The sequence below is a fragment of the Buteo buteo genome, chromosome 3, assembly GCF_964188355.1.
Source record: "Buteo buteo chromosome 3, bButBut1.hap1.1, whole genome shotgun sequence".
NCBI lineage: Eukaryota > Metazoa > Chordata > Aves > Accipitriformes > Accipitridae > Buteo > Buteo buteo.
Genome location: NC_134173.1, coordinates 32,560,437 through 32,587,986, shown reverse-complemented (window position 1 = coordinate 32,587,986; position 27,550 = coordinate 32,560,437). Strand labels below are relative to the sequence as shown.

At 42.9% G+C, this 27,550-nt stretch overlaps 2 protein-coding genes across 4 annotated transcripts in view; one reads left to right on the top strand and one right to left on the bottom strand.

Moving 5' to 3' along the window:
- Nucleotides 1–1,741: 1,741 nt before the first annotated feature.
- Nucleotides 1,742–3,689, top strand: CEBPD (CCAAT enhancer binding protein delta). The gene has a single exon (XM_075023260.1). It carries the CDS (start codon nucleotides 2,064–2,066, stop codon nucleotides 3,135–3,137), a length of 1,074 nt encoding a protein of 357 aa, XP_074879361.1. The 5' UTR covers nucleotides 1,742–2,063; the 3' UTR covers nucleotides 3,138–3,689.
- A 1,602-nt stretch (nucleotides 3,690–5,291) lies between these two features.
- Nucleotides 5,292–27,550, bottom strand: part of SPIDR (scaffold protein involved in DNA repair) — a 207,982-nt gene continuing 185,723 nt past the window's right edge. For 2 of the 3 annotated variants that reach the window (XM_075023258.1, XM_075023259.1), the window contains 9 exons: nucleotides 24,172–24,259; nucleotides 21,698–21,841; nucleotides 21,544–21,603; nucleotides 17,760–17,958; nucleotides 16,643–16,795; nucleotides 10,600–10,693; nucleotides 9,007–9,121; nucleotides 8,450–8,503; nucleotides 5,292–5,817 (listed from right to left, as the gene is read on the bottom strand). In XM_075023258.1, the coding sequence (XP_074879359.1) occupies nucleotides 5,686–5,817; nucleotides 8,450–8,503; nucleotides 9,007–9,121; nucleotides 10,600–10,693; nucleotides 16,643–16,795; nucleotides 17,760–17,958; nucleotides 21,544–21,603; nucleotides 21,698–21,841; nucleotides 24,172–24,259 (1,039 nt within the window). In that variant the 3' untranslated portion in view covers nucleotides 5,292–5,685. Of the gene's footprint in view, nucleotides 5,818–8,449; nucleotides 8,504–9,006; nucleotides 9,122–10,599; nucleotides 10,694–16,642; nucleotides 16,796–17,759; nucleotides 17,959–21,543; nucleotides 21,604–21,697; nucleotides 21,842–24,171; nucleotides 24,260–27,550 lie in introns of those variants that run through there. The other variant, XR_012649784.1, reaches the window with a different exon arrangement.

Below are 27,550 nucleotides of genomic sequence, written 5' to 3'. Positions count from 1 at the left end.
GCCTTCCCGCGCTTCATGCACCCACCTCTCTACACTTCACGCAGAGAAAAAAAGCTCCAGGAGCAGCACACGAGGGTCGCGGTTCCCTGCCACCGGACGGCCAGGCCAGGGGCAGGTGGCACAGAGTCATGCCACGTGAACGTACCCCAGTGCTGGAGGGTGGAAAGTAACAACACGCAGAACCGGCTTTGGGGACATATTGGTTTTGACGATGTGGGAAAGGAATATTGTTTGCACTAAAAAAAAATTTTAAAAAAAGTGCAACGCTTCTTGTGTCACTGTCAAGCTCAGTGCTAAATGCTCATGTAGATAAAAGTTGCACGATCAAGCCTCTGATGAGCAAATCAAATCAAGTTTATTTAAACACAGCATCTCTGCAGGGTTAACTGCAGCACTAGAGTTAAAAGCAAAGCAAATCCCCTCCATGTGAAACCTTACCTGCCGGACGCAAAACCTCACCTGCCAGTCAGAGCGCACTCCTCATCCCATAAGCCTTCCCACAAGGAGTTTACGGCCAAAGGGAGAGCATGTACCAGTCCTGTCCCAACTATTTATGTTAAAATACACGCCCCTTTGATAAACAGCTGCGTTACTGCAACAGCTGCGGTAGTGGCAGATGGAGCCCTGCCCGGAGCAAGGCAGCAGGCCCGGCATGACCGGCACGTACCCACGGTCCCCAGAAAGCCACCTCCGAGCGGCACAGCGCTCCGCGGGGCTCAGCTTCACGACAGCAGTGTCATCCGAGTGCTGGGCCGAAAAGTCAGCGGCTGGGCTAGTCCGACCCAAGCGTCATAAATCTAGCCGGGTCTTCTGGAAAAAAAAGTAGATAAATCTTAAAAGAGAATTTTTTAAGGGTTTTGTGTGTGTGTGTGTTTCTTTTGTAATTCAGTCAGTGGAGCACCTGGGGGTAAAGCCAGGGTTTTAAAAACTGTTCTGTAACAAGAAAACTTACTTACACATTTCACGTAGTATTTGAAATGAAAATATTTTCATTTCTCTGATACTTGCCAATTTAATAGTAGTACTTTATTGGATGCGGGGGGGGGGGTGATGCATAATTACTTACCGTAAGTTTTTAAAGAGGCTTAATGTCACGCAGGCATCGCGAAGCAGCTAAAGATGCCTTAGAGACCCCTTTCCCACCGGAGCGTCCTGCAAGAATTGGTCCAAGCGGCCACCCTGTCACTGGTGGAGGAGCGGGGGGGGGGTGGAATTTACAGCCCTCTCGGGTGAAGAGCGGGGAGGAGCGGAGCCTCGGGAGGGCGCTAGGGCGATACACAGAGAGACACGCGTGGGGCAGGCAGCATCCTTCCCGTATCGTTTCATCCAAGGCGCCGCCGGGGCGGTGTGTTGGGGTGTAAAGATGAGCCTTTTCCGCCGGCCCGCGTGGAAATAAGCCGGGAAAAGGGGAAATGCCCGCTCAGCCGGGGTGCTGCAGGGGGGGCCGGTACCGGCGCCGGGGCAGCCCTGCCGGGGGGGACGAGACGGTGCGGGGAGGGGGGCAGGCGCCCTTTCGGGCGCCTGCCCCCCTCCCCGCACCGTCTCGTCCCCCCGCGGGGGGCCGCCCCCCGACCGCGGCCACCCTCCGCCGGGAGGTGGCAGCTCTCCGCGGCGGGAGCCCGGCCTCCGCGGCCGCGCACCCCACCCGCTCCCGCCCCCGGGTCCCCGGGGGTGCCGGGAACACTCGTTCCCCGTCATTGGGGCAGGAGGCGGGGCCGGGGCCGTATAAGAAGGGACCGAGCGGGCGTTTCGCTCCCAGGTCCAGAGACGCCCTCGCCCCATCCCCGCCTCTCCCATCGCCGAGCGCGGCGTGACCCGCGGCCGGATCGGCCCCCCTCGGGCGGGCGAGGCGACGGCGGGACGGCAGCGAGGAGCACCCGCGGCGGCACCGGCGGCGGCCCCGCAGCGGCGGGACTGAGCGGCGGCAGCGCTCGCAGCGGCCCCGCTGCTCCCCACCTGCCCCGCGGCGGAGGCTGGAGCTGCGATCGTCGCGGAGCGGCGGCTGGTGCCCGCGGCCCGGAGCCCCCGCGCCGCGGCCGTGCGGCGCCGCGTCCCGCTCGCCGATGAGCGCCGCGGCTCTCTACAGCCTGGACTTGCCGGCATGCTATAAGAGCTGGTGCCTGGAGCCCGCCAACTTCTACGACGCCAAGGTGGGCAGCGGCGGCGGCGGCGGCGGGCCGGGTCCCGCCTGCAAGGCGGGGGGCCGCGGCGGCTGCGGGATGAGCGGCGAGGAGGCGGGGGGCGGCCTGGGGGGCAGCGGCACCAACCTGGCGGAGCTGAGCGCCGCCGCCCCGGCCATGTACGAGGACGAGAGCGCCATCGACTTCAGCTCCTACATTGACTCCATGTCGGCCGTGCCCAACCTGGAGCTCTGCAACGACGAGCTCTTCGCCGACCTCTTCAACAGCAACCACAAGCCCGAGCGGGGCGGGGACTACGGCGAGTACTTGCCGCCGGGCGGCGGCGCCGGCCGCGACCCCGCCAAGGACCTCGGCGCTGCCATGACCACCCTGCTGGGCGCCGAGCCCCGCACCGCCTCCTCCTCTTCCTCCTCCTCCTCCTCCTCCTCTTCCTCCTCCTCCTCCTCCTCCTGCCGCGGCGCCCTGAAGCAGGAGCCGGACTGGAGCGACAGCGACCTCTCCTCCTCGCTGCTGCCCTCGCAGATCGCCACCTGCGCCCAGACCATCATGAACCTGAGCGGCCAGCCCACGCCGCCCACCTCCCCCGAGCCGCCGGGCAGCAGCTCCCCCTCCAGCTGCAGCACCCGCTCCCCGGGCCCCGCCGCCGCCGGCTCCGGCTCCGGCTCCGGGTCCGTGTCGGCGCAGGGCGTCCCGCCGCCGCCGCCGGCGGCCCCCGGCGGGAAGGAGCGCGGCGGCAAGAAGTGCGTGGACAGGTTTAGCCCCGAGTACCGGCAGCGCCGGGAGCGCAACAACATCGCCGTGCGCAAGAGCCGCGACAAGGCGAAGCGGCGCAACCAGGAGATGCAGCAGAAGCTGCTGGAGCTCTCGGCCGAGAACGAGAAGCTGCACAAGAAGATCGAGCAGCTCACCCGGGACTTGACCAGCCTCCGGCACTTCTTCAAGCAGCTGCCCAGCGCCTCCTTCCTGCAGCCCGGCTCGGGCACCGACTGCCGGTAACCGGGGCGGGGGGGCGGGGAGCGGGGACGGAGAGACGGACTCCGGGAGACCGTGGATAACAAATACCTCAGGGGGCCGGGCCGAGCCTTCTTCGCCGGGCCGAGCCTTGGCCGGGCCGGGCCGGGCCGGGCCGCGGCGCCCCGGGCCGGGCCGGGCGCGGGGAGGAGGCGCGGAGCCGCGGTGGGACCTGCCGGCCGCGGCCGCTTCCTGGATGTTGTAGCGACGTGGGGCCATGCCTGCGTCTTCCACCGCGAAACTTGCAAAAAAAAAAAAAAGGAAAAAAGCTAAATATTTTGTTTGTTCGTTTGTTTGTTTTCTTCTCTCCCCTTAAATTATTTTTGTAATGGTAGTTTTCGTCTTTTCTACATTTTACTCATACCGATGCAGCTATGGTACATCTGTTAAAATGATTCAAAACCCCATGTATTTTAGACGGTAGGACGAAAAAAAAGACTGAGCATGCTCGACCTTTTATATCAATTTTTACAGCGTTTCTAAGAACAACAACAACAATAATAATAATAATAATAATAAAAAAACATTTAAAATCAACCCTGCTCTCGTTTGCTCTGTGTCCCGACGGCAGCGGGGGAAGTTGCGCTTCCCGGGAGCTGCTGCCCGCTCGCAGCGCCGGGAGGGGTACACGACACGGGGGGCTTCCAGCATCTGAAACGGGGAGGTTGGGGGGGGGGTGAGGTGCACTTTTTTTTTTTTTTTTTTTTTCTTCCCCTAAAGCAGCCTAAGGGCGATGCAACGGTGGGAGTCACTGGGAGTCCTGCACGTGGTGGTTCCAAAGTCTTGCTCGCCCCCCCGGGGAGCTGTTGCATCGCCGTGCCGGAATGCTGAGTCAGCGGTTGCTGCTGAGCTCACTTGGGGCCGAGCAGCAGTTGCACCGCAGGAGGGGCTGCTCTTTGGCCAGGACTCTTCCAGAAACATAGCCTTATTAAAAAAAAAAAAAGCACCCGTGAACACAAGAACACCGTTAGTTAAAATTCCTGGTTAAAAAAAAAAAAAACAGCAAAAAAAACCCCTCGAAGCAGTTTCCACTCCAGACAATGCAAAGCTGCACCTACACTAAGGCGCTCCTAAGTTTGAAGCCGCTGCGGTCCCACAGGAGATGCTGTTGCAGCCATGCGCCTCAGCCCACTGTGGGCTACGGACGGGCGGGAGCCGCTGGCCGCTTTCACTGGTCACTGCCAGTGACGGCGAGAGCAGGCGACAACGCTGGTCCCCGACTGAGTGACGGTATTACGGAAGGGTAGGCAACTTGTCTGAATATTGATAGCGCACGCACAAAGATGACAGCACCTGTAGGGCGCTGGCAGAAAAGCGGCCTGGTACCACAAGCATCTCCAACAGCCAGTGCTTTGCGAGAGAGAAAAGTCTTGCTGGTTTCGAAGGGGCGACCCTGGCCGCGTACAGGGCAGTATCCTCTACACAGGAATTGGCCGACATCCCCTTTTTCCTTATGGTGGGGGGGCAGGTCAGAGACTGAAAGACTTGGAGGAGGGGGGAAAATGGGGATTCAAAAGCTGGGTCATTCCTTTAGTAATCATGACGTATCCGACTTTCCACTATCGGCCTCGGCCGCAGGAATGATCAATGTAGCAACAAGTTTGCTGTTCCTCTTCTGCAGGGTAGTCATGCACTGGACCTGTGCAAAACCATTCATTCCTCCTCCTCTGACCTGTACGGGTTTTTTAAATACCGAGAAAGGGGAAAGGGAAAAAAACTCTAATCTCCGACTGAATGCTTAACATTAATTCTTGCATCTCAAACAATGCACACATAGGAAGATTTTGATATTATCTGATTTGTAATCCATGTCTCTGTACAGTCGGGGTGAGGAAAGTTACGTGGCCTACAAAGCAGTTTGCTCGTTACCCATAACAGAAACTGTATAATGAGACACCCGCTTTGTGGGAAGCTACAGATAACACACTAATTCTCTGCTTAGAGACCAGTTAGCTGTAAAACATTAACTTTATATAAGCTTGACACTTCAAAATATAAGCTTTGTTCAAATCTTTGTCTTTATAACATTTATTGCAAGGTGATAACAAATGCTACAACTCAGAATTAGCGCACAACACGGTGTTTTGCAGCCAGTGGTACGTCTGGAATCCACTGATAAAAACTCAGCTTAGACCAACATTCACTGCCTATAGCAAAGTATTTATTTAAAAAATATCAGTAAAATATTTTCCATCGACACATAATAAATACAATATTATAGAAAAAAATTGACAACCATTCAAAACTTCCAGAACAAGATGTTTTATGTACATAAACAGCAAACATGCCAAAGAAAGAACTGTATTCTTAAATTCTGAACTGATCTGAAAAAGAAGAGTTCGGAAGGTTGAACAGAAATTTTTATATAGATATTTTTTCAGCATTAGCACAATGTGCTTTGTAAATCACAGTTTTAATAAACTATCTTAATACTTATCACACTTGCATTATACATTATCTATCTGTGGCACTAGTTAACAGATAACCACATCACAAAGTCCACAGATACTATAGTAGCTGACTAGAGTTCAGCTCAGTGTCTTGCTGCTGCTTCCAGAAGAACAATTTCCTCCAGTGCAACACAGTTGGGGTGGCTGGTTACGGAGTGGACGTAGCAGTTCAATAACCCCACCTCCTTTCCCAGCACGCTCTGCACCTCATAACTCTGCAGTGATAAAAGCATGTTGATTAAAACAAACAGTCCTGGACATTCTGTTCTAAGCAGCATTCGACTGGGAAGATGCAGGCTGCAAGGTCCTCTTCCAACAGACAATTTTTTTTAAGGACTCAGAAAGAAAGGTGCATTAGAACCGATGGAAAGAATGAACATGTTAGATTTTCAATAATTAGATCTCACTCCTGCTTAAAGTGCTGCTTCCCTACCAGGCTTTCAAAAATGAGCTGTTTAAAAAAAAAAAAAAAAACCAGCTACTGTGACTTCGAACTCAATTTTGCTGAAGCATAAGCTACATGTGCTCCCTTTATCTAGCTTTCTGACACTGGTAGGAATTCACATGTGCTAGCAATGTATATATACATACTATATATCAATTACCTTAGCTAACAGATCCACTAAAGGAAAAAATATTTTGTAACTCTTTTACATCGCCCCCCCCCGCTCCCCCAGCTTTTTACTCTGTGTTGTCTCATGCATCGTTCATGATCACTGGCGCCTACACAGTCCCTTCTGTCTAATGATCCGAGTGGCAGTTTACCCACATGAGTTGTGCCTGAGCGAATTTGTAGAGACTGGACTCTGTGTGGAGGAGAGGGATGTGAAGCTGGGATGATTTCTCTAAGATGAGAGAGCATGTTACCAGAAGAACTGGTAACACCGATAGCTGATACGTCGCCCGAGAGAGTCTCTCTCTCAGATGGCAGGTTTACATCCATTTCTCTCCTCAGTGGGACTTGCCTGCGACCAGCCTCTGACCATGCACCCTGCTTTCATCTGGGCTGTGCGTTTGTACAGGTATGTGATACCCACATCTATTGCCTGATTCAAGGCATGAACAACGCTTTTCTTCTTTTTTCACAGATTGTTTTTACTCCAGCCCAGTTCTGCAGTCCAATTCATCATGCAGCTGCACAAACAGCTATATTGGTGTAACAGAAGGGTTGTCACAAGGTAAGGAACAAGTGGCCAGGGGCAGTGGAGGCTAAAACCAACCTCCCTGCCAAAAGACATGATTACAAAGCTACACCCTTAGAAACTTTAGCAGCATTGGCAAAAAATGCCACCTCAAGTGGTATTTCTTGTGATTAATCTTCGCTGAGTTGTGCTGCTTTTTTTTTTTTGCAGTGGTTCAGAGACAGAACTGCTTATGAAAAAAAAGGAAAAAATTATCCCTGCATTTCAGCTAGGGAAAAAACCCCCCTGTTTCTAACTTGCCAGACTTCTAAATACTAGCATTATAAAAATTGAAACATGAAAAAGAGGTTGTTTGAATTCTAATAACTCGAAAAAGAACTACGTTTTGTCATTCTGTAACCAAACCAGACACATTCTGTAAAACTTAGCAAGACTTAACTGCTATTAAGAAAGCAAACATATTTTGGAAATTTCTTGCATCTCTTTGCTTAAATCAAACATACACCCTCCAGCATAAGAAAAATAATTTACGATTTCAGAGCAGCATTCCACTTTAAATATTATCCATAAATCCCATTAAAACCATGGAGCACATAATAGCAAAATGCTAGAAGATTATACAAGACAGAGAAAGCAAAATGACCCCGACACGTGTCACCTAACCAAAGATATTCAACTAGGATCATTAAACAAGACAACCAGCTGACCTTTGCTCCCTTCCACGTGCAATGGAGACGGGGGATCTCGGGATGTTAATTGGACTTAATCACCCTCTGAAGGTGCCGCTCCTTCGCTGCTGACCATCCGGCAGCCAATGCCAGCCAGGCACCTACCCAGGTGCCTCCCTCACCTGTGATAAATCTGGGTCACTGTGCCAAATGTCAAGGTTCTTCTGATATCTCAGATTAAAGGAATAACTACTTCACGATCACATGAACTGTACTTCAGCCCATGGATCCCCGTGGCTTACGTGTATTTCATTCACACAATTATAAAGTACTATCTTGCATGCATTTTGCAAATTCCTCTACTATTACTTCCTGCCAGTAGTTTCATGGTTGTACTATTAGAAAGTAGTTTTGGTTTATAGGGCTTAGAAGACCAGCCCCAAAAGGTGGGATGCTTGAACTGTGTTTGCTGTCTTTGGATCCTCAGCCAGAAAATGGAGATAAGCCCAGCACTGCCCGTCACAGCTCTGAATGTCTGGACATAGTCCTATTTGCAGATAGCTCTGCAGATCTGCAGCTGAGCTAAAGCTGTCTACATACCCCATCTGTAGCACCCCTCTTCTAAAAAAGGGGGTGTCAGCCTGATGAAAGTCACGCAATAGCAAAGCGTCAGCAGGCAGAAGGTGGGATTGCCAAAGGGTCCAGCCCACTCAAATCCCAGGCTGGACATGAAAAAAAAATTCATTATTTCTAGTGAAATCCCCTACCGCTCCTAGTGCAGTTCTGAAACGAGCTGCCTGGAAAGGCAGAATCTCCATCCTTCAAAGTTTTCAAGACCCTGCCAGCCAAAGTCACGGCTGACCCGCCTACGCATCGGCAATAGCCCAGTGTGAGCGCTAGGTTGGACGCTGACCTCCAGGAATCCCTTTCATTTCTGTGATTCGAGTATCTTCCCACCCGATTCATGTCTCCTGTACTCTGCCTCTACACTAAGTTATGTAGTTTAACTTTCTTTCATCAACACTCGTTATACCTACCCCATCCTCATTGGCAGAGAACATCAGGAGAGAAGAGATTGTCCTTTGTAACAGCTGGAATGAGAAAATAGACAGGTTTTGTTCATGACAAAAGTCTTATGTGTGCAAAGAGGTTCTGTTCACAGGTTAAAACAGTCACATTGAACAAAGATTTATCATTTTAATATAGAATGGTTTTGTTTCCCTGGCCAAGAAAGCAGAGGAGAGGTGACACAAAAGATGTTCAGAATGGGAGCCTAAAAATACATGTTCTTTTTAGGCTGTGGAGACTGAGGTTTCCCAAGGCCCAACCCAACAAAGCCCTTCAGCTGGACCATAAAACAGTTTGCAAACCTCAGGGTGAACTCGACGACTGTATGGTTTGAGTAAGATCTGGGAACTGGGTTCTTAGTCCAATGAAACACAAGTTTAGTATCAGATTAAATTATGGGGTACTCTTACATCTTTTAATTTGTCTTCTGACAGAGCTGTTTATAAAAGCGTGGCTTAGAGTACCTGTGTGTCTACATATCTAGCCTCACTATACTCAATACACCAAAGCTTATTTCATGCCATACCTTTACTTTTACTGTACTTTGAGATCGAGACGGACAACTCAAGAAGACTTCCAGCTGCATTTTCAAAACCGGTGAAATGACAACTTCAGAGCACTGGTTGCAATATAGCAATCCTCTGAAACACACAAATAATGATGGAAAAACATAGAAAAATGGAAAAGCTATCAGTCATAAATCAAAACACACAAAAAACCAGCTAGCTTATTCTCTAAAATACTTTGCCGATAGACTTATAGTAGGAAAGCCCTGGCAGAGATTCAGTTGATAATAACAAATAGAACCATTCTGTTGGTAGAGCTAAATAACTCTCTTGGAGCACCTAAACTCTTCTAGCAAAAGGATCTTCGTTTTATAAGTTTTGGCAACATGGGGGGAGGTTGCTATTTATAGTCACTCCCCTTAAGCAAATGTTAATCTTATAACCTTCTAAAAGTTATGGCAAAAGAAAATCTGTAGTATAGATTTGGCCCAAGTGACTTACTGATTTAGGCCCTCGTTCAGCAAACATTCAACATTTTCAGCACATACTTAAGTCATATGCATAAAATTAAGCTCAGCTGTAAGAGCTTGTTGGAATAATGTCTTAAACAAATATTGATGCTACATTGTTCTTCAAATGAAGCAAAAGTGTCCTTCACAGTAGATATTTTTTTTAATTGAACTACATTACTATGTGAATGTACACACATCCTTAATTTTTGCATGACAGTATAATATAGGACAATTTTTTTTTTATTTTCAGCCTTTTTCCCCCAGAGGCTATACATAACAAAGCATAAGTCATAAAGCTTCTTGTATTTAGGAATGTTCTCTATTTCAATGGGATCAAACCCACCCAACTTCTCCTTATGCTTTTTGTAAGCTTTTCCACTAGGAAGAACCCCCCCTTTCCTTCTTTTTACACTCTGACTATTCTCTTATCCTCTCATGTTTTTATGCCCTCAGGTATCTCAGACCCTGCAAGAGCAAGCTGGCTAAGCAGCTGAAGGGGAGGTTTTCCAAGAACATGCCAGTGTGATGCAGGTTTAGCATTTCATGTGGTAACAGGTCCTGTGGGATCAGTCTTCACATTTGGGACAGTTGTACTCCCAGAATTATTCAACATCCTTTTTAGAAAGGTTATAAATCAAATACGTCTGAAACGCCACTCACGTAAATTACAGCAAAGATCACAGTTCAATATAAAAATGAGGTGAATTGGTGGTACACAGGGTAACAACGTAGCATAGACAAACACAAGAAGCTACTTTTAAAGGAGCTTAAAATCAGACCTGTGATTTACATGGATGTTTATTAAAACTAATATTATAATGCAGTGGGCTATGAAATCTTTGTAAGCAATACTTTCAGATTAGTTTGAAAAAAAATGTGATAACTGCAAATTTAAACCATTTCATATCTACTTGTATCTTTCTTAATAAATTAATCTAACCTTGCTGGTTTTATCAGTTCATCAGCAATAAAAATACTACGTCTTAGTTCTAGGAAGGAACGAAGTGCAGCCTGTGCCTGCAGGAATCATTGCATCACCTATTGCTGTTATGGCTACATCTGCAAAACACCTGGAGTGCTCCGGAGCATGCTGACTCTCACCTGTCCTGGGGACACAGTTCCAACTTTCCATTGCCACATCTGTCACATGTAGGCCAGGAGAAAGCAGTGCTCTCATTAACTCCAACAACAGTACCTGCAGAAGATGAAATTCTTACAAAATACTAACAGTAAGCTAGCAAACACAGTCACTCCTGGCTTCACAGCAGGTTTGGTCCTTTCTGACTCTCAGCTTAAGCATCAGCTCTTCCAACAATCTCACCCCCTTTCTCCTTTGTCCCTCCAACAAGGGATGACAGTATGGCAAAGTGTGTTACATTCTAAAAATACCAGAAGGTAGATAATTGATAATAAACTTTCCAAACAAGTTCAGCTCTTTTGGTTTGGGTTTTATTGTTTTTCTGATTTGTTTTTGTTTGTTTCTTCTCTTTCTGTTCCTCTGATGTTTCCTTGGCAATAAATAGCTATAAAAATCATCAGGTCAGACAGCATGAGATCAACATTTAGGAAACACAAACCAATAAGAAGACCCAATCCCTTTCGAAAACAACGATGCAGGTTAAATTCCATTAACAATGGAGTTATTCTTCATTTATACTGATTTAACAGAGATTAGATCTGGCCCACAGATTTAAATGTGTGCCTAAGAAGGGAATGCCAGAGACACTTTGGACTAATATAAAGGGCCTTGCTAGTTTTGGCAAGAAAAAATATATTCAGTGTTCTATGAGAAGCCAATAAAGAATGTATTATGTTTTATGATAACGATATGCTGAAATTATAAGCATTATTTATGGAGAAAATACTTCTAAGTATTTTGAAGCATACAAAGTTGATCACCTTTAAGAATGAAATTATACTAAAATAAACCCTCACTGGTACAACAGAAGTATAGACTAAAAATTCCAGCTCCTATTGAGCAAGAATCTCACAGTTTTATTTATACCGCATTCAATAAAAGAAACCCTTGGAGACTAGGGAGCATTTACACTGCCTGGTCTGTAAGACAGCGTGTTAATCCCTTGCTTTCCTGGTTCTCCTGGGACAAGGATGGACAGGAAAAAGGGAACTACACAGAAACAACAAAACCGTAATTCTATTTCAGAATTCAAAGGACAGCAAGTCTGAAGGTCAGGAGACATACTTCTCAAATACAACATTTATGACCCAAATTCTATTCATGTAATGAAACAACATGGATTTCACTGATAGAATAAGCAATTCTGTGCATTTAACCCCTTGGACTGTTACAGGAATAACTTTGATTCTTCAGTTTTTGTAAATTGAGAGTTTCCATCAGCACTTGCTACTACAAGGTAAGATGCTTTCTGCCACAGCATGGGCATGTTTCCCTTATTCATGGAAAAGAAAAGCTACCGATTAGTTTGCTGAATATGTTTCCTTTTTTGTTAAAAAATCATTTTTAAAACAAAACAAAATCCCCTCTTCTGACAGATCTGTTTCTCTCCTAAGCCTTTTAACTTTCCCCCAGTTGTGCGCTGTATTGCAGCTGCAGGGTGCCAGTGTGCAACTAATACAAGTACATGTGAAGGAAATGAATCAGGATCACACTGACGAGATTATGTCTAGTGGAGAGGTTTATTTTGATGACAACATAGAGTTCCCTCGAGAAAACCACCAGAGATCACTGAAGTCAGAACAAAAACAAGTGAAGGCAGCAGCAGATGCAATAATCTAGTGACAGCCTTGTGCATCCTGCATGCAAAGTCATTTCTCAAGTTTAAGCTGCTGAAACTGCAGCACATCTGTATTAGGTTTGCGTGGCAAAGTTTTGGTAGCCCGAGGGCTACAGGGGTGGCTTCTGTGAGAAGCTGCTGGAAGCTTCCCCCATGTCTGACAGAGCCAATGCCAGCAGGCTCCAAGACGGACCCGCTGCTGGCCAAGGCTGAGCCCATCAGCAACAGTGGTAGTGCCTCTGGGATACAGATTTAAGAAGGGAAAAAAAGTTATTGTGTAACAGCAATTGCAGCTGGAGAGAGAGAGGAGTGAGAACATGTGAGAGAAACAACCCTGCAGACCCCCAGGTAAGTGCAGAAGGAGGGGCAGGAGATGCTCCAGGCGCCGGAGCAGAGATTCCCCTGCAGCCCGTGGGGAAGACCCTGGTGAGGCAGGCTGTCCCCCTGCAGCCCAGGGAGGTCCACGGTGGAGCAGATCGCCACCTGCAGCCCGGGGAGGACCCCACGCTGGAGCAGGGGGATGCCCCAAGGAGGCTGTGACCCCCTGGGAAGCCCACACTGGAGCAGGCTCCTGGCAGGACCTGCAGACCCGTGGAGAGAGGAGCCCACACTGGAGCAGGTTTTCTGGCAGGACTTGTGACCCCACGGGAGACCCTCGCTGGAGCAGTCTGTGCCTGAAGGACTGCAGCCCATGGAAGGGACCCACGCTGGAGCAGTGTGCTCCTGAAGGACTGCACCCCATGGAAGGGACCCACACTGGAGCAGTTCATGAAGAACTGCAGCCCGTGGGAAGGACCCACGTTGGAGAAGTTTGTGGAGGACTGTCTCCTGTAGGAGGGACCCCACGCTGGAGCAGGGGAAGAGTGTGAGGAGTCCTCGCCCTTAGGAGGAAGGAGCGGCAGAGACAAGGTGTGATGAACTGACCCCAACCCCCACTCCCTGTCCCCCTGCACCGCTGGTGGGGAGGAGGTAGAGAAAATCAGGACTGGAGTTGAGCCCAGGAAGGAGGGAGGGGTGGGGGGAAGGTGTTTTTAAGATTTGGTTTTATTTATCACGACCTTGGTATGATTGGTAATAAATTGAGTTAATTCTCCCCAAGTCAAGTCTGTTTTGCCCGTGATGGTAATTGCTGAGTGATCTCTCCCTGTCCTTATCTTGACTCACGAGCTTTTTGTTATATTTTCTCTCCCCTGTCCAGCTGAGGAGGGCAGTGACAGAGCAGCTTCGGTGGGCACCTAGCATCTAGCCAGGGCCAACCCACCACAACATCTTTGTCAAGACTCTGGATTTTGCTTGATGTTCACAAACCTTTTGGATATTTTCCCAAGATCCTGCTTTTAAATGGAAACGCTCATAGCCAAAATATAATTTTTACCTCTAGTCTATTTTTATCGGTTGTGGCTGACATCATTAAGAAGAGACTGATAATAGGATGACACCTGGAAAAACAGGCCTCTGGTGAGGAATGCAAAGAAGGGCTGCGCATTAAAAGTAACATTCTGGTTGAAATGTTCAAAAAAATGAATGTGTATGGTCTTTTTCCAATCAGTTACCCTGATTAATGGACAGGAAGGGGAAAAGTTCAATCAAAAAGAGAAACCTAGGTAAGCTGATTGACCCCATCTTGTTCATACTGTTAAGAGGGAACCTGGGAAAAAAACCACCCCTGAGTAAGGGTGTTGGATATGAAAACACCCAATGTCAAAATTCAGTCACTGGTGGTGAGTTATATACTAGGCAAATATCATTAATCAAGTAATATTGGACTAACTAGAATGTGCTCATAAGCATGGTTAAGAGGAAAAACAGTTCTGTGCAGTATGAACTGCCAACATTTAAGTCATCCTGACTGCTACTCTACACCAAAAAGAGGTTAGAAATTACTTTGCAACGCATAGTCATAAGAAAATAAATCTATTAACTCTGGGCTCACAGGTGAGAACCACAGACTCATCTTTAGAAGAGCAATAAACTCTCCAGTAGAAAGCAACCTCAGGTGTTCATGCATCTGTTGAAGAGCAACACACTCCATCCTGGAGCTGGTATGACCGGACCTCTCTGAAACAAGGATTTCTGACAAACTTGGTGGATCTGCTTGGATTGCCACACTGTCCTTTTAAAGCTGGGCCAGCTGTAGAGCTGTACCAGGTTGCTCAGGGCCCAGTCTTGAGCACAAGTTAGGACTGGAGGAACTTCAGAGGTTCCTTCCAACCTAACTTATCCTATTTATACACCTTCCAAAAAATGACCAATCTACCTAAAACCCAGCAGGCAGCATGGCCTTTGTCCCTCCCCAGTCCCAGCACTCGTGGAGGCTCTGACGCTGTGACCAATTGCTGTATCTGTGGATGGGGACTTGAACGATCCCCTGCATTTTTCACTGGTTAAAAAGAACTTTTTCTAGGGAAGGTTGAGCCTGCCGAATCCCTGAGCCAGGAGGAGCAGCCATGACTGCAAAGGAGCAGGAAGGAACACTACTTCAAGAAGGAGTAGAGTAAAGCCTTTGGAGCCTTTTTGGGTGTTAGGTGAGAGGAGGCTCACATACAGCATACGCAGGTGACCAGAAGTACAGGAAGTGAAAGGAGGGCACAAAGAAAATGAACAAGGTAATACTGCTTCTCATTGCACAAGCCAGACTAACAACTCTCTCAGTTAAGAGACAGAGACAGTGAGTGAATTTTAGGGGTGATAAATTTTCCTTCATGGGCTACTCTATCAAATACATATTCTCCCACTAACAAAGTAGGGTTAATGCTATTAGTTTCAGTTCTTCAGTAGAAAGATGTAGGCAATAACTAACCAAATTCCAAAACACTGGATATATATCTTAAATGCTATTAAATAATTTTAGTTACACATAAAAGTGAGAGTTGTCATCTATATAAAGCATTAGCATAGGTATAAAGATGACACTTTATATTCTATATTGGTACAAGTGTGTGGGAACATACTGATAACAGCTACCCTGGACAAATTTCAGATGAAGCAAGACAAGGCTGCAAGATTAATTTCTCCTTTTGCCATTCTTCCATCTGTAATACAGAAGAGGGAAAGCGTGACACCTCCCATGTGTATAAAGTACTTGTTTACACAGTAGATCACAAAAGTGCATTTTCTTTGCTCCACTGGAAAAAGAAAGGACAGAGAAATATTTGCTTTATCCTACTATCAATGGGACAAAAGAAGACAGGCACTTCTCATACTTAGTTATAAAATTAAGAATGGAGAAGTGATAATGCTTAGCATAAGTATAGGAGAGGTTTAAAAAAAGCCAAAAAGTATTTCACACCCAGTGACAGAAATACCTTCCAAGTAACTCACAATATTGATGTGAGATGTACATAACAACCAAGGCTTTGAGTGAAGTGCCTCTAGTTGTGCTTGTTTTTCATTATGCAGTGTTAGTGTTCACTGCAAGGTGCTTATATACTAATCACAGAGGCTCTGCTAACTTGTGGCTCTACCATAAGAGAAGGTATGTTTAGTAACAGCTTTGTGTGGTTTCAAACTGTCTTTTCAATGCACTACATTATAGCTGTAAGAATTCATTTGTAACCATTATTTGCTATTATTTTAAAGCTCATTTCAAGTGCTCCAGTGAATACTTGAAGGTGTAAATGTAAAACAGTATCAAGAATTTTCTGCAAGGGCTACCAGAATCATAAGAGTTAGATTAAGAAAGGAAATTGTCTTTAAAAGCCAAGAGTTATTGGGCTTTTAAGGACTTTTCCCTATAGGCACTCTATAACTGGGAGGTTTAAGAAGCTGACTGGACAAAGCATTAGAAAATACACAAATAGGAAATGTTTCTGCATGATTAGGAAATGTTAGAAAATACATTGTAAGAAATGTTTCTGCATGGTTAGTGGTACAACTGAAATATTAGACAAAGCAATGATCCAAAGTGGCTGGTGAGCAAATATTAGCCAAGTTACGCTAAATGACTATGGTGAAATATTAAATTGCCCCATTGCAGAAAAGCTCCAGGGAAATCAGACACTAACCCCTACCATTCAGGATCTGGCTAACGTATCTTATCCATCTGCCTAAAAAATATTAGTATACCTTACTGTCACCAACTCAACAAGCCTGGTGTGAACAGAAGGCTCCTGCCTGAAAGAAGATGGTGAAGGGAGGAATATAATAAAACAGATTGTGCATCAAACATTTATTCTGAAGTATGAGTGAGTGGGAGCAGAGCATGGCCAGCAAATGGCAAACAGAGCCCACAAAGAACTATAAAAACTTAAATATCGTAATGACCCACAGGAATACTGTGCTTTCTTATCCCTCCATGCTGTTTGTGCAAGAAATCAGTACAAAGACCTAGAAGATTGAAGTGGGCAGAAATAATTAACCACCTTCATTTGAGGAAAGGCTATACAAACCTTTTACAGCACAAATGGAGTTGGCCTGTGTTGTAGAATCCAGCTCATCGAGTCTGACAGGGCCAGTCAGCTCACTGAGGTCAGCACCGGCAGCCGAGTACAAAAGAGGCTTTTGTAATAAGAGAACAGTACGTTCAACACAAATAATCCTACCTGCCAACAAAGACATTTCAACTCAGTACAGTAACAAGGAAAAAGGTGACCATGTTAATTGTCATGGCCAATAAAGACAACGACAGCTGCCAGCTACTAAACAGATGGATAGACTCCATCAGGTTTTCTCAATGACAAAATACTTTGCTTTCAGCGATATATGTATCATGCTCTCATTACATTTTGCAACTCCCAGGCAAAAAACATGTTTTAAAATTTCGAACATGGCAGAAGAGAGTCCAATTCCACTCTAACCTCATCACATCACACTCCCTGCGAACACATTGTTACTGTCTATTCCCTGGTAATCAGCTCGGGCACCCCTTGAGGTGGTCTTACTTTGTTTCAAAGATTACAAAGAGTAGGTGCATGCAATGCTTCATTCTCCAAAGCAGAGATTTTTGCTTCAGGACACACAGCCATTTACAAAGTTTCGTGCTTGCAGTCCACTTACATTTTGAAAGTGACCAAGGGACATGCAAGTCTCTAGATGCACCCTCTTACTCCTTTTAGAGGTAGTAAATTCAATAAAACAAGTTTCTGCAAGAATATCAAAACAAACGAAACCAAGTTGCTTAATAGAATAGACTATTTCAGTTGGAAGGGACCTACAACGATCATCTAGTCCAACTGCGAGTCTTTGAGTCTTCTATCAGCAAGTAAATTTGATTGACACTGGTCATTAGATTTAACAGCCATCAGGGAAGACTGACGGAAATATTGGTGGACATACAGCAAGATCACCGAATCTCTCCTTTACTTTGGAGATTAAGCCAAAAATGTAAAAAAACAAATGTTATGGGAAAGCTATAATTACAACCCCTTTCAAATTTCTTCCCAAACTTAGAATGTCTCACCTTCATCTGAGAATGAAAGTCTCTGTAGGTCACATATTGCAGTGTCAGAGATTAGGATGCTATTTCAGTTTGATTTCAATTGCTTTAAAACCACACATAAAGCTTACCATTTCCCCACAGCACATCCTTGAAGAAGACAAGTTGCGAGGCAACACTGAGAGCTTCTGTGATTTCCGTACTGAGAACACAAGATGCAGCGACTGACACAGCAACAACTTTTGGAATCATATGAACTACATTTTGCAATGTAGAGTCAGTCACAAACAACGAAATCTCTCTTTGATTTATAGGAACACTGTGTTTTGTCTACAATTTCAAAAAAAAAAAAACCCACAAAATTGGAATTGAGTTGTTAATTTTTAGTAGAAGGAAAGACTAAAATAACACTCTAATATTTAAATAACTAATAAAACTGTCAGAAATTATTACATTTAGGGCTCATACAGGATAATGAATCAAAGCTTTCTTGGAATTTTTCATTATTCATTACTGCAGACACCAACATCTCTACCTTAAATTAACTTTCTGAGGTTGATCCTCTGGAATCTTGGCTCTATCTCTACCAACTATCATACTTTATCAAAATTCACTTGAACTGTAAAAGGGATTTGAAAATATATTTTATTTAAAAATTACTATATACTATATAGTACATACTGTATATAATCTATATTATATATTTATATCATAGATATGATATATATATAAAAAGTTAATTGGCTGTTTTTATGAACAAAGACTTACATAACTTTTGCCTTAAAAAAAAAAGAAAGGCTATTGCTAGTACTAATATTATTCCTCCATGAGCAAATTTTCCGTGTACTGTTATCTGATTCCCAAGAGCACCAGTCCTTGATTAATAGCTACTATCCAGTCCTTGGTTAATAGCTAATGCAAGTTACGAAGTAGTGTTACAAAGCTGGAGTTTTTTCTTTCAGTTGAACAAACATCTCTAAATATTTGAATGATGCATAGAAATAGGGAAGTAGACAACTCGTAAGTAAGAGACACAGAAATCCGCAATGACAATGTAAGTTTTCTGCCTAAGACAGGTATGAAGGTGTGACTAAGTTATGGTATATCACAACTACCAATGTCACAAGCAAAATACCTACATTTCATCTCAGCCTTCATATCTGAAAATAATTATCACAAAATCAGTAGTGGTTTTTAAATTTTTGACACTGGGATGATGAACAGTACAGACATTACATACACATCAGTGCCTGTTCCAGGGTCTCTAACAAAATCAGATGGATTACAATTTGATGATTGGTGCTCTTCTTTTTTTTTTTTTTTTTTTTAAAACACAGCTTTTATAATATCTGTGTGTATGTGAATTTTCCCAGGCTTTAGAAAAAATGGGTTTAATAATAAAGCATATTTCACATTTACCAGTCCAAGCAACTTGTGAATTTTAAGATTCTAATATTTTAAAATATTTCACTAAGATTAAATTACTTTCTTAAATTAAAAAGTTTTTGTTACTATTTTTAATTAGTCTGCTGATTAAAAATTCATACTTAAAACATTTAAATGAAAATTAAATTCTACAATGATTGGAGAGACACGTATCACGTAAGTATTTTATTCTCATGCATGTCTCTAGCCTAAGGTAATGTAATGAGAACCCCAACTTTTTGTCTTTGGTTGAATTCAAACCTTGAAACTGTTAACCACACTAAAATTAGCTTTTTGTTCATGCTAGCGGCTCTTAGAGGAAATGCAGTAATTGTAAATAATGATTGGGAAAATTCATAATTCAGATATTATGGTTATGCCTTAATACAATATATGCTGCCTATTGCATTGATGATATTTCTTTGCGTAGTAACTACATACATTTGAGTACCTCATCTGCATAGATAGCATTAGGACAGCTTCAAAGAAAGAATTTTTACAGCTGTCCCGTGAGAATTACTAACACATTAAAAGCTGGCTTTCAGAAGAATCATCCAAAAAGTAAATAATAATAACAGCAAAAATCACAAGTTAGTATAAAATCATCATCTTGCTATGTGTGACAATTTGTTCTGAACAGAGAGGGCACAACAGACAAATAGCAGCAGGATTGAGTTATAAGGAAGGACAGCTCCTTAACCACAGATGGAATATATTTCCTCATATTCCTTCTGTACCACAGTACAGATTCTGAGGAAAAATAAAAGCATATTTCCATTCCTCCTTCACACAAATGAAGTATCTCAGAATACTGTAGCTACATAGAAGAAATACTATTTTTTAAAGTACATTTGAATTAGCTCACTTAGCAGATTATCTAATAATAATAAATCTGCAAAATAAACCAAATCATAGTCCCTTCCTCACTTAGTATGACTTGATGATTTTGCATGTGAAGGATATGTCCTCTTGGCAAAGGCAACTGTAGTAAACAAGCTGCTGTTTGTGACCACCTTCTGGCAGGATTAGGCAAGCAATACACTAACAGCAGGTAAATACCTTTACATTCCTAGAGCTGTTATCCAGAAGCATTATCCAGCAGTTATCCAGAAGTTATGCAGAAAAATATCTTCTATTGCTTCTCCAACACTACTTTCAAAAAATTTATGAGCACTCATGTTGCTCACTTACGAAAATTTAGTGCTTACAGTTCAGTAAGTGAATAGCCATTAAAAAACCAGCTAAAAAACCTCCTAGTAGCAAGAACAAATCACAGACCTTTGTTTCTGCTAGACAAACTTCCATTCTTCAAAATCACATCTGTTCTTGCATGCTTCATCTTTTCTCTAATTTAGTGATGAAGTGCTTCTACACAAGAATACTGATGACCCACAGCATCTCAGATGTAGACATTCCTGAATACAAAAATGTTTGGCTAGGATACCACTAGTCTGTAATTTTATTTTATTTTTTAGTAGAACAGGTTTCTTGGAAATAGAAGTTTAGGCATGTATGTGTCCTTTCTGTTAGCACCCTAAAGACTCCTTCAAGCTAGCCCTAATTTCATGTTTACAAATACTCTGTTAAATTCTCACTTAGCATGGAGAAAACACAAGCAATACCCCTCATCTTGGGAGTTAAAAGCCCTCCCTGCGTAAAAATCAAATCATAACTCATTGGCTTTTGAAGCAAAAGGGCAAGACCTAAATTAAATTTATGTCTCACACTGGTGGGAAGCATCTCCAGCTATTTTGCTGGCCGTTCTGGAATTTCTTTGTCTTTGGTTCATATGCTTTGATTCACACTTTGTTTCTTGTGGAGCTGATGGACAATTGCAAATTATTCTCCACCAGAATTCAGTGCTGGCTGTACTGAGGATCCAGTCGCCAGGAAAAAATAAATAAATCAGCAACAAAAAATTCCTTTAACTACTGAGGGAGTTAGCAACATTTTGAAAGAAAATTGTAGCATCATTCAGAAACAAATAAATAAAACATATTTATAAGGTTTCCAACATAGTATGGATGGCAGATGTATTTACCTAAGAGTTCCTCCTTTCTACTAACAGGACCATAAAAGCCAAATTTGCCTGAGGGGCTTCTACTGAAGCCAACAAAAATAGTCCACACACTCACATGCAAAGAGCAAAACTGTATTTTTATATAACCATCATCTGTTAAATTCTACCTCCAGACACTCAACTGACTAGGAACTTTTAACTATGTATCTAAGGATAGCATTTAGCTACAAATCAAGTTTCAATGGAATTCCTGCAAGCTCCCTTACCAGGGTGCAATATTATCTCTGGTTAGATAGCAATTTATCCAGAAATAATTCCCTTTCTAGACCTGGTGATAATTCTGCTTATACAACTCTTGAAGATCATCCAGGAAGGTTTTGGGTTTTCCCCTAAACAAGATAAATGCCGGCTTCTTCACATAAACATTATGTTGATTTTATGTTGAATTCATTGCTAAATAAAAAGATTACCTGCAGCCTTAGATACAGCACTTGCGCCCAAAAGCTACAACGTTCATTACAACCATTGATCTGAAAACAGTACAAAAACAGGGAATGAGACAAACATGATACCAGAAATCCAGTGGAACAAAGTATTGGTTATCTGACTTGTAAAGCAGATTACCTGAAGAATTTCCTTTAGACCATGAACAGCTGGTGGCTGGTACAAATTAGAAATCTGTTCTTCCTCATCCACTTCCACATGTATCTCACCAGACTGAGCAGTAAGAATATAACAGAAGCTGGGAGGAGGAAGATTAGTTGTCATCTATTAAAAAGTAAGGAAAAGATATGTGACCTTAAAAAATGCACTTTAATCTGGCCAGTTGGGTTTTATAGTAATAGCCAAAACGAACCACACTATTTACATTTTAAGAGGGATGGGGAAACAAAATTATATGGTTAATACCAACGACTCTCTGAAGTAGAAGTTGAGTTAATAAACCGACATTCACCAGTTATAAGTGAAATCAGCATGTGCATATCATTCTTTCCATAATCTGACATTGACCCTCATCACAAAAACATCTCATGATTTGGCACACTTGGCAAACACTGCAACTATTTCAAGGTGTTTGTTGTTGGTTTTGCATTTTTTTATTACATGGTAGGAGTGCCCTGATTACTCTTTTATTTTAACATCCGTAACCTTTCTGAAATTTGGGGACTTTTGCATGTGGGTGGGTTTTTGTGATAGTAAACAGCTGCCGAACTTTTAAAGCTGCCAAATTAAATCCAGGACAGCACAAGGAGATAATGAAGAACAGGAACACAACAGCTACAAGAACTGCTCTTTTTGTGTTATGCCAGATTTTTCTTTCCCCCTTATAAAGTACCATGACGTAACAACTTTATCAATCACCACTTAAAGAGGTCCCAAGCTAGAAAGGCTTCTCAGGAAAAAAAAGACAATGCTAGAAAATAATTTATATTGTGGATATGGTAAAATATTCTTCTAGCAATGTTTGTTGTTAATAAAGCATTTCATTTAATAAAAGAAATATGAATGTATTAAAGACAGCTGCCCACCCATTAAAAAAAAATCTGCATAAGGAAAAAAAAAAGCAAAAGAAGTTGATACGGAAATTCTGTTTGCCTCTGACAGCACTAAAGAAGGTATTTGAATGTACATATGGCTCAAAAGAAATCAGTTCCACAGATTTCTTCCGAACAACATTATCAGCATGCTGGCAATATTATTTATGTACCTATGTATAAAACTGCTTCCATAAAACTGTGCATAAAACTATACAGTTTGTGTCAAGAAAAATGTATCTCAACTGAAAAAACTCCACTCAGCCAAAAACCTGCAGCAGTAGAATGCAAGTTGTGATCCTCCATGGAATGAATTAGTATTTCAAACCCATGACAGAAGTGTAAAGTGCATGATTATGGAAAGTTTCCTCCATTTTTAGATTGCTAATAAAATAGAGAAAATGAAGAACAAATGAGAGTCATAACAACGCTAAACAACACTTAAGAGCTTTGCTCCATCTGTGGATACTCTCATTCTGTTGTCCATAGTATTTTAATGCACAAAACAATGCATTCCTCTCAGACTTCCAAAACGTCTGGATGAAAGGGAAAGTCAAGGTGAGAACAGCCATTTCACTCAGTTTCAGTCTTGGTTTTGTATATAATCAAGGAGTGAACTTTTTATTCTTCAACATAAACCCCGGCAAAATGCAAAGAACACTGTACATTGCAGAGAAGAGATTCTCAGACTTTAGAAATAACTAGTAATATCCACCTTTAATGCCCTCTGGCTTTGAAACTTGTTTATTTCCAGCTTTTTCTTCTTTTCTAGAACTTGTGTCCTGATTGACTCCCCCAGGCTCTTACAAAAATTTTTAATACCACAAACTTCTTCCCCAAAGAACAGCCTATACAAGAACAGCAGGACAGCACAAGCACTTGGCTACCCAGAAGCTTCTCAAATGATCTTGTATTACCAAAATGACACTTGATATGACAGAACTCCTTTTCAAATACAGAAGCTAATTAAAGGAAAATTAAAGATGCAATTTTAGATTTGCAAATATACAGTAACACACTTTAAATCCATTTTAATACCTCCCCACCCCCTAAAATCACAGTAACATTCATTACTTTTTAGAAGATTATTTTTGTGTTCATCCTTCGACAAGTATCAGTCAAAGTCATCCTAACTAGTCAGAGACCCAATTCCAGCAGTCAGTCTGGCTTCACAGAAGTTAATCTTCAGAAAAGTGCTTTCAAATCTAAGGCTGAAAAGTACTTCAAAAGAATGAGTTAATATCCTTGTATATAGATTTCTCAGCTGGCTCCATGCTATCTAATATCTCTTTCCTCCTGCAAGGAGAGGAGAGGAGTAATTTGTCTGGACATCCTACCATTCTAGCTCTAGAGGATTAATAAGGGGCTAATTGTATCATTTTGGAAAGATGCTGCTGATCCAGAGGGCTTCAGGTTAGCCTAGGAGGTTGCCAGAACCAGTAAAACAAAACTCAGTAGCTAAAGAGAGGGAAAGAATCTGATTCCCAAAGTAAACGTGATTCACTACCAACAAAAATAGTAGTTGTGAGTGAAAAAATACATTTCCATAATAACAAGACTTACCATTTCAGAGGTTTGACTTTGTCCAGCAACTTTTACAGGCACTACTGGAGGCCACAGGCTGTCTATCAAACTAAAAAGTCCCAACGCCCTTCAAAAAGACCAATAAAATCAGGTTTAAAATGTTTTCCAGTGTTATATGTTATATTAAAAAGATTCATTAAGAAATATAATTTAAACCATTGCATGATTATGAAAACAATTTTAAATCATATTTGTTTTCTGGAAGCTGGTTTTGATTTGGTCTAATTAAATCTCCATCGTCTCTGCTGCAGGGTGGAGAGGGAGGGAAGGGATGTATCACATTCAGTGACAAGCAAGTCGTATTTAATCCTTTGCCATGAACAGCCTGCTACATGATAAAATTCAGGGGAACTGGGGTAAATGCTAGCTTCGGAAGGACACAGATACCAGTACAACTTCTTTTAAAAATAGCTTTTAACTATTTTAATTGATAGATTTTAAAAAAAAAAAAGTTTTGCTTCTAACATTTTTATTTCTTGCTTTTCTCTAACAGCTGATTGTAACTGCTTTCAGGAAAGTCAGCAATTATCAGATATGGAGAAACAGACAAGATTTTGTTATCTTAAGTACATGTGCTGAGGACGGTCTCCTTCCTACACAGCTGCTCATTTAGTTATGATTTGTATTTATTTATTTTGCACATTTCCCACTTTTAATTTAGAACAAATATAAAATTAACAGCCCAGCATATTAAGGTAAAGCATATTTAGCAAGCAAAGCTGTCATGTGCAGCAGTTCAGTGGCTGCCTTGTCAGCTGATATGGCATCCTTGCTGGACAGGCAGGAACATCTGAGGGAGAGGCCAAGAAAACAGCTGAGGGAGGGGAAATAGCTACAGATAACCAACTTGGAGGCATGCATTTTTGAGTTAAAGCTCCCAGTTATCTTGTCCTAGTTCTCTGTTCTGTGTAGTCAAAGCAGAGATCTGGATTTTAACCCCACACTGCCTCCAAGAACAAGTTATCTGTTCCGCCAGTTAAGAAAGCCACCATTTCTGAAAGAGCTCTAAAAAATGAAGTCCAAACCTTGCTAAAAGTAATATTAGCTTCTGAACTCAACTGTTTAGAAGGAAACAGCATACTCTGGTACAGGGCTGAAGCACATTGCAATATGTTGCTTCTCTTCAAGGGGCCACAGAAACTTTCCTCTTAAAGTTATGCTTTTAGCTCACTTCTGCTTATTTATTTCTCTATTTCCCTAGTCATTCTCCGGATCCTGAAGTGCTTAGACTTTGGGTGTCTATAGGCAGTGAACTTCTTCCCACGTTTCTTCATAAAGCGCCAGGTATCATCCATGATTCAGTGTTAATAGTGAAACCTTTGGACCAGCACGGTAAGAAGTTTTATGGACACAAATCTCAGAGTGGTTCTTGTGGAATAAAGCTTGTGGTTCACGATTCAGGTAACAAGCTGGCAGATTAAAAAAATGATGTTGCTACCTGTAGTCATATTCTCTACACTAATGAACAGACCAGAAACACAAATGTGCTGCTCTTCTACAGAAATGAACTTCCTGACTTATATGGCATCATCGCCAAGTCTGTAAAAGGAGAAGGCTGTGCTCAGAGGCTGGGCTTTTTTTGGTTTGTGTTTTGTTTTTAACAGTGAGAACATTACAACTAACAGTGAGAACATTACAACATACAAAGCAACACTTCTTAGGTATTAAAGAGACTTTACAGCAAATGACCACTTCTTGAATCCTTGACTGGGGCGAGATTTTCTGTCTTGTATCGTACAGAATGATATCCTCTCTACAGTCACAGGAGGGCCAATGCCCAGAGGAACAAACTGGTCTTGCTAACTGGGACATGAAAAAGGAGAGTTACAAAAAGAGAGCACAGCCTCCCGTACAGCTCAGGCAGTTACACAAGTGGCCTTCCTCACACAACACGCAGCACAAGGGCAAGGACAAAGCATGGGTATGAAGGTACCACAAACCCTGTGTGTGTGTGTGTGTGTGTACACAGAGACTGCATACCTACCAACTTAGAGCAACTAAGCTATGTTGTTGCAGTGCAGATATAATCACCTCTCCACACAGAGCTTACATTGATCCCTCATCTGTATTTTTAAGTTTGCACAAGGGACAGAAAGTTGTCCCTTCTCCTTTAGCTCTCTTCCAGCTTGCTACCCCACATCAGAATATCTAAGACATTTTCTTCTATTACTTGTGTCCTTTTGGAGAAGGACATCTACTGCTTGAACTAGGAGTACTTAATTATTAGTAAATGACAGTATTTGTTTACAAACAGGCAGAGGAGCAGCATTGTGTAGAGAGCATCTCCTGAACGTCTTGGCCCCATCCTTTGCTTTGACACCAGTCAGGCAAAGGGCAGTGACATCTGCCACCCAAAGGATTTGGAACCTTGTCTACCAACAGGACGTCCTCTCCTGGAGCTGTCACTGTATCAGTCAGTGTCCCCGGTGAGGAGCTCCTCTCTTGCTCCACCCATTTCTACGCCTCCAAGAAAGTTAACTCTCTCTTTACTCTTATGGACTTCGACTTAGCAGAAGGGGGAATGAAGTGCGGGCAATGACAGTGGAGAAATGGCAAGACATTGTGTTCTCCTCTGTAGAAAATCACTATCGTCACAGAAAGAATAAAGTTCATTCTCTTTATTGCCCCAGCCACACTCAAATCCCACTTCAATCTGACTTGAACAATGGGTTTATTTTATCCAATATGTGTATCCTTCTTCAGTTATAGAGTCAGGACAAGAGATGAACAGCTGGCTCTGTGCTACAGTGAAGGGACATGGTTAGCTCCCATGTGCACAAAGAGCCTCTCTGGCTACAGAAGACAAAATAAAAACTTTAAAATTTTGCTCTGTGAGTGTAATTACTTATCACTTAAAAAAAAATAATTAAATAATTTGATCATAAAAGGACAGACTTCTAAAAAAGGAAAAGTAGAGTAAAAAGTGAGAAGAAACAGGCTTAAGGATAAAAAAAGAACATGTAAAGTATTTTGAATAATGTTTTTTTTACTTCAGAGACAAGGACTCTATTGTAATATTCTACAATTTTTCTCTGAAAAAAAGAAAAAAAGACTGGATCCATACCAGCAGAAGGACAGAAATCATCTATCAGATTCTAAATGGCAGACTCAACCCCCTACTTTCCGTGCCAGACTGAAATGTATGTTTGGTAAAAAACTTTTTGTCCCATACTGAATATGTAGATGTCCACTCTTTATCACCACCACAGTAAGGCCACCAGTTACTCCAATGGAGTGTTATAGCATAGACTTCCATAGAAGTATGGACTTAACGACAGGCAGTCCCCTACATAGAGATACTCTTCTCTAAATCTACATCTTCAAGCTTCGCTTATATAATGATACTTTTATATATATG

What these genes read in the sequence shown, in the direction of transcription:
- CEBPD (XM_075023260.1), top strand. Translation starts at nt 2,064, where the DNA reads ATGAGCGCCGCGGCTCTCTACAGCCTGGACTTGCCGGCATGCTATAAG.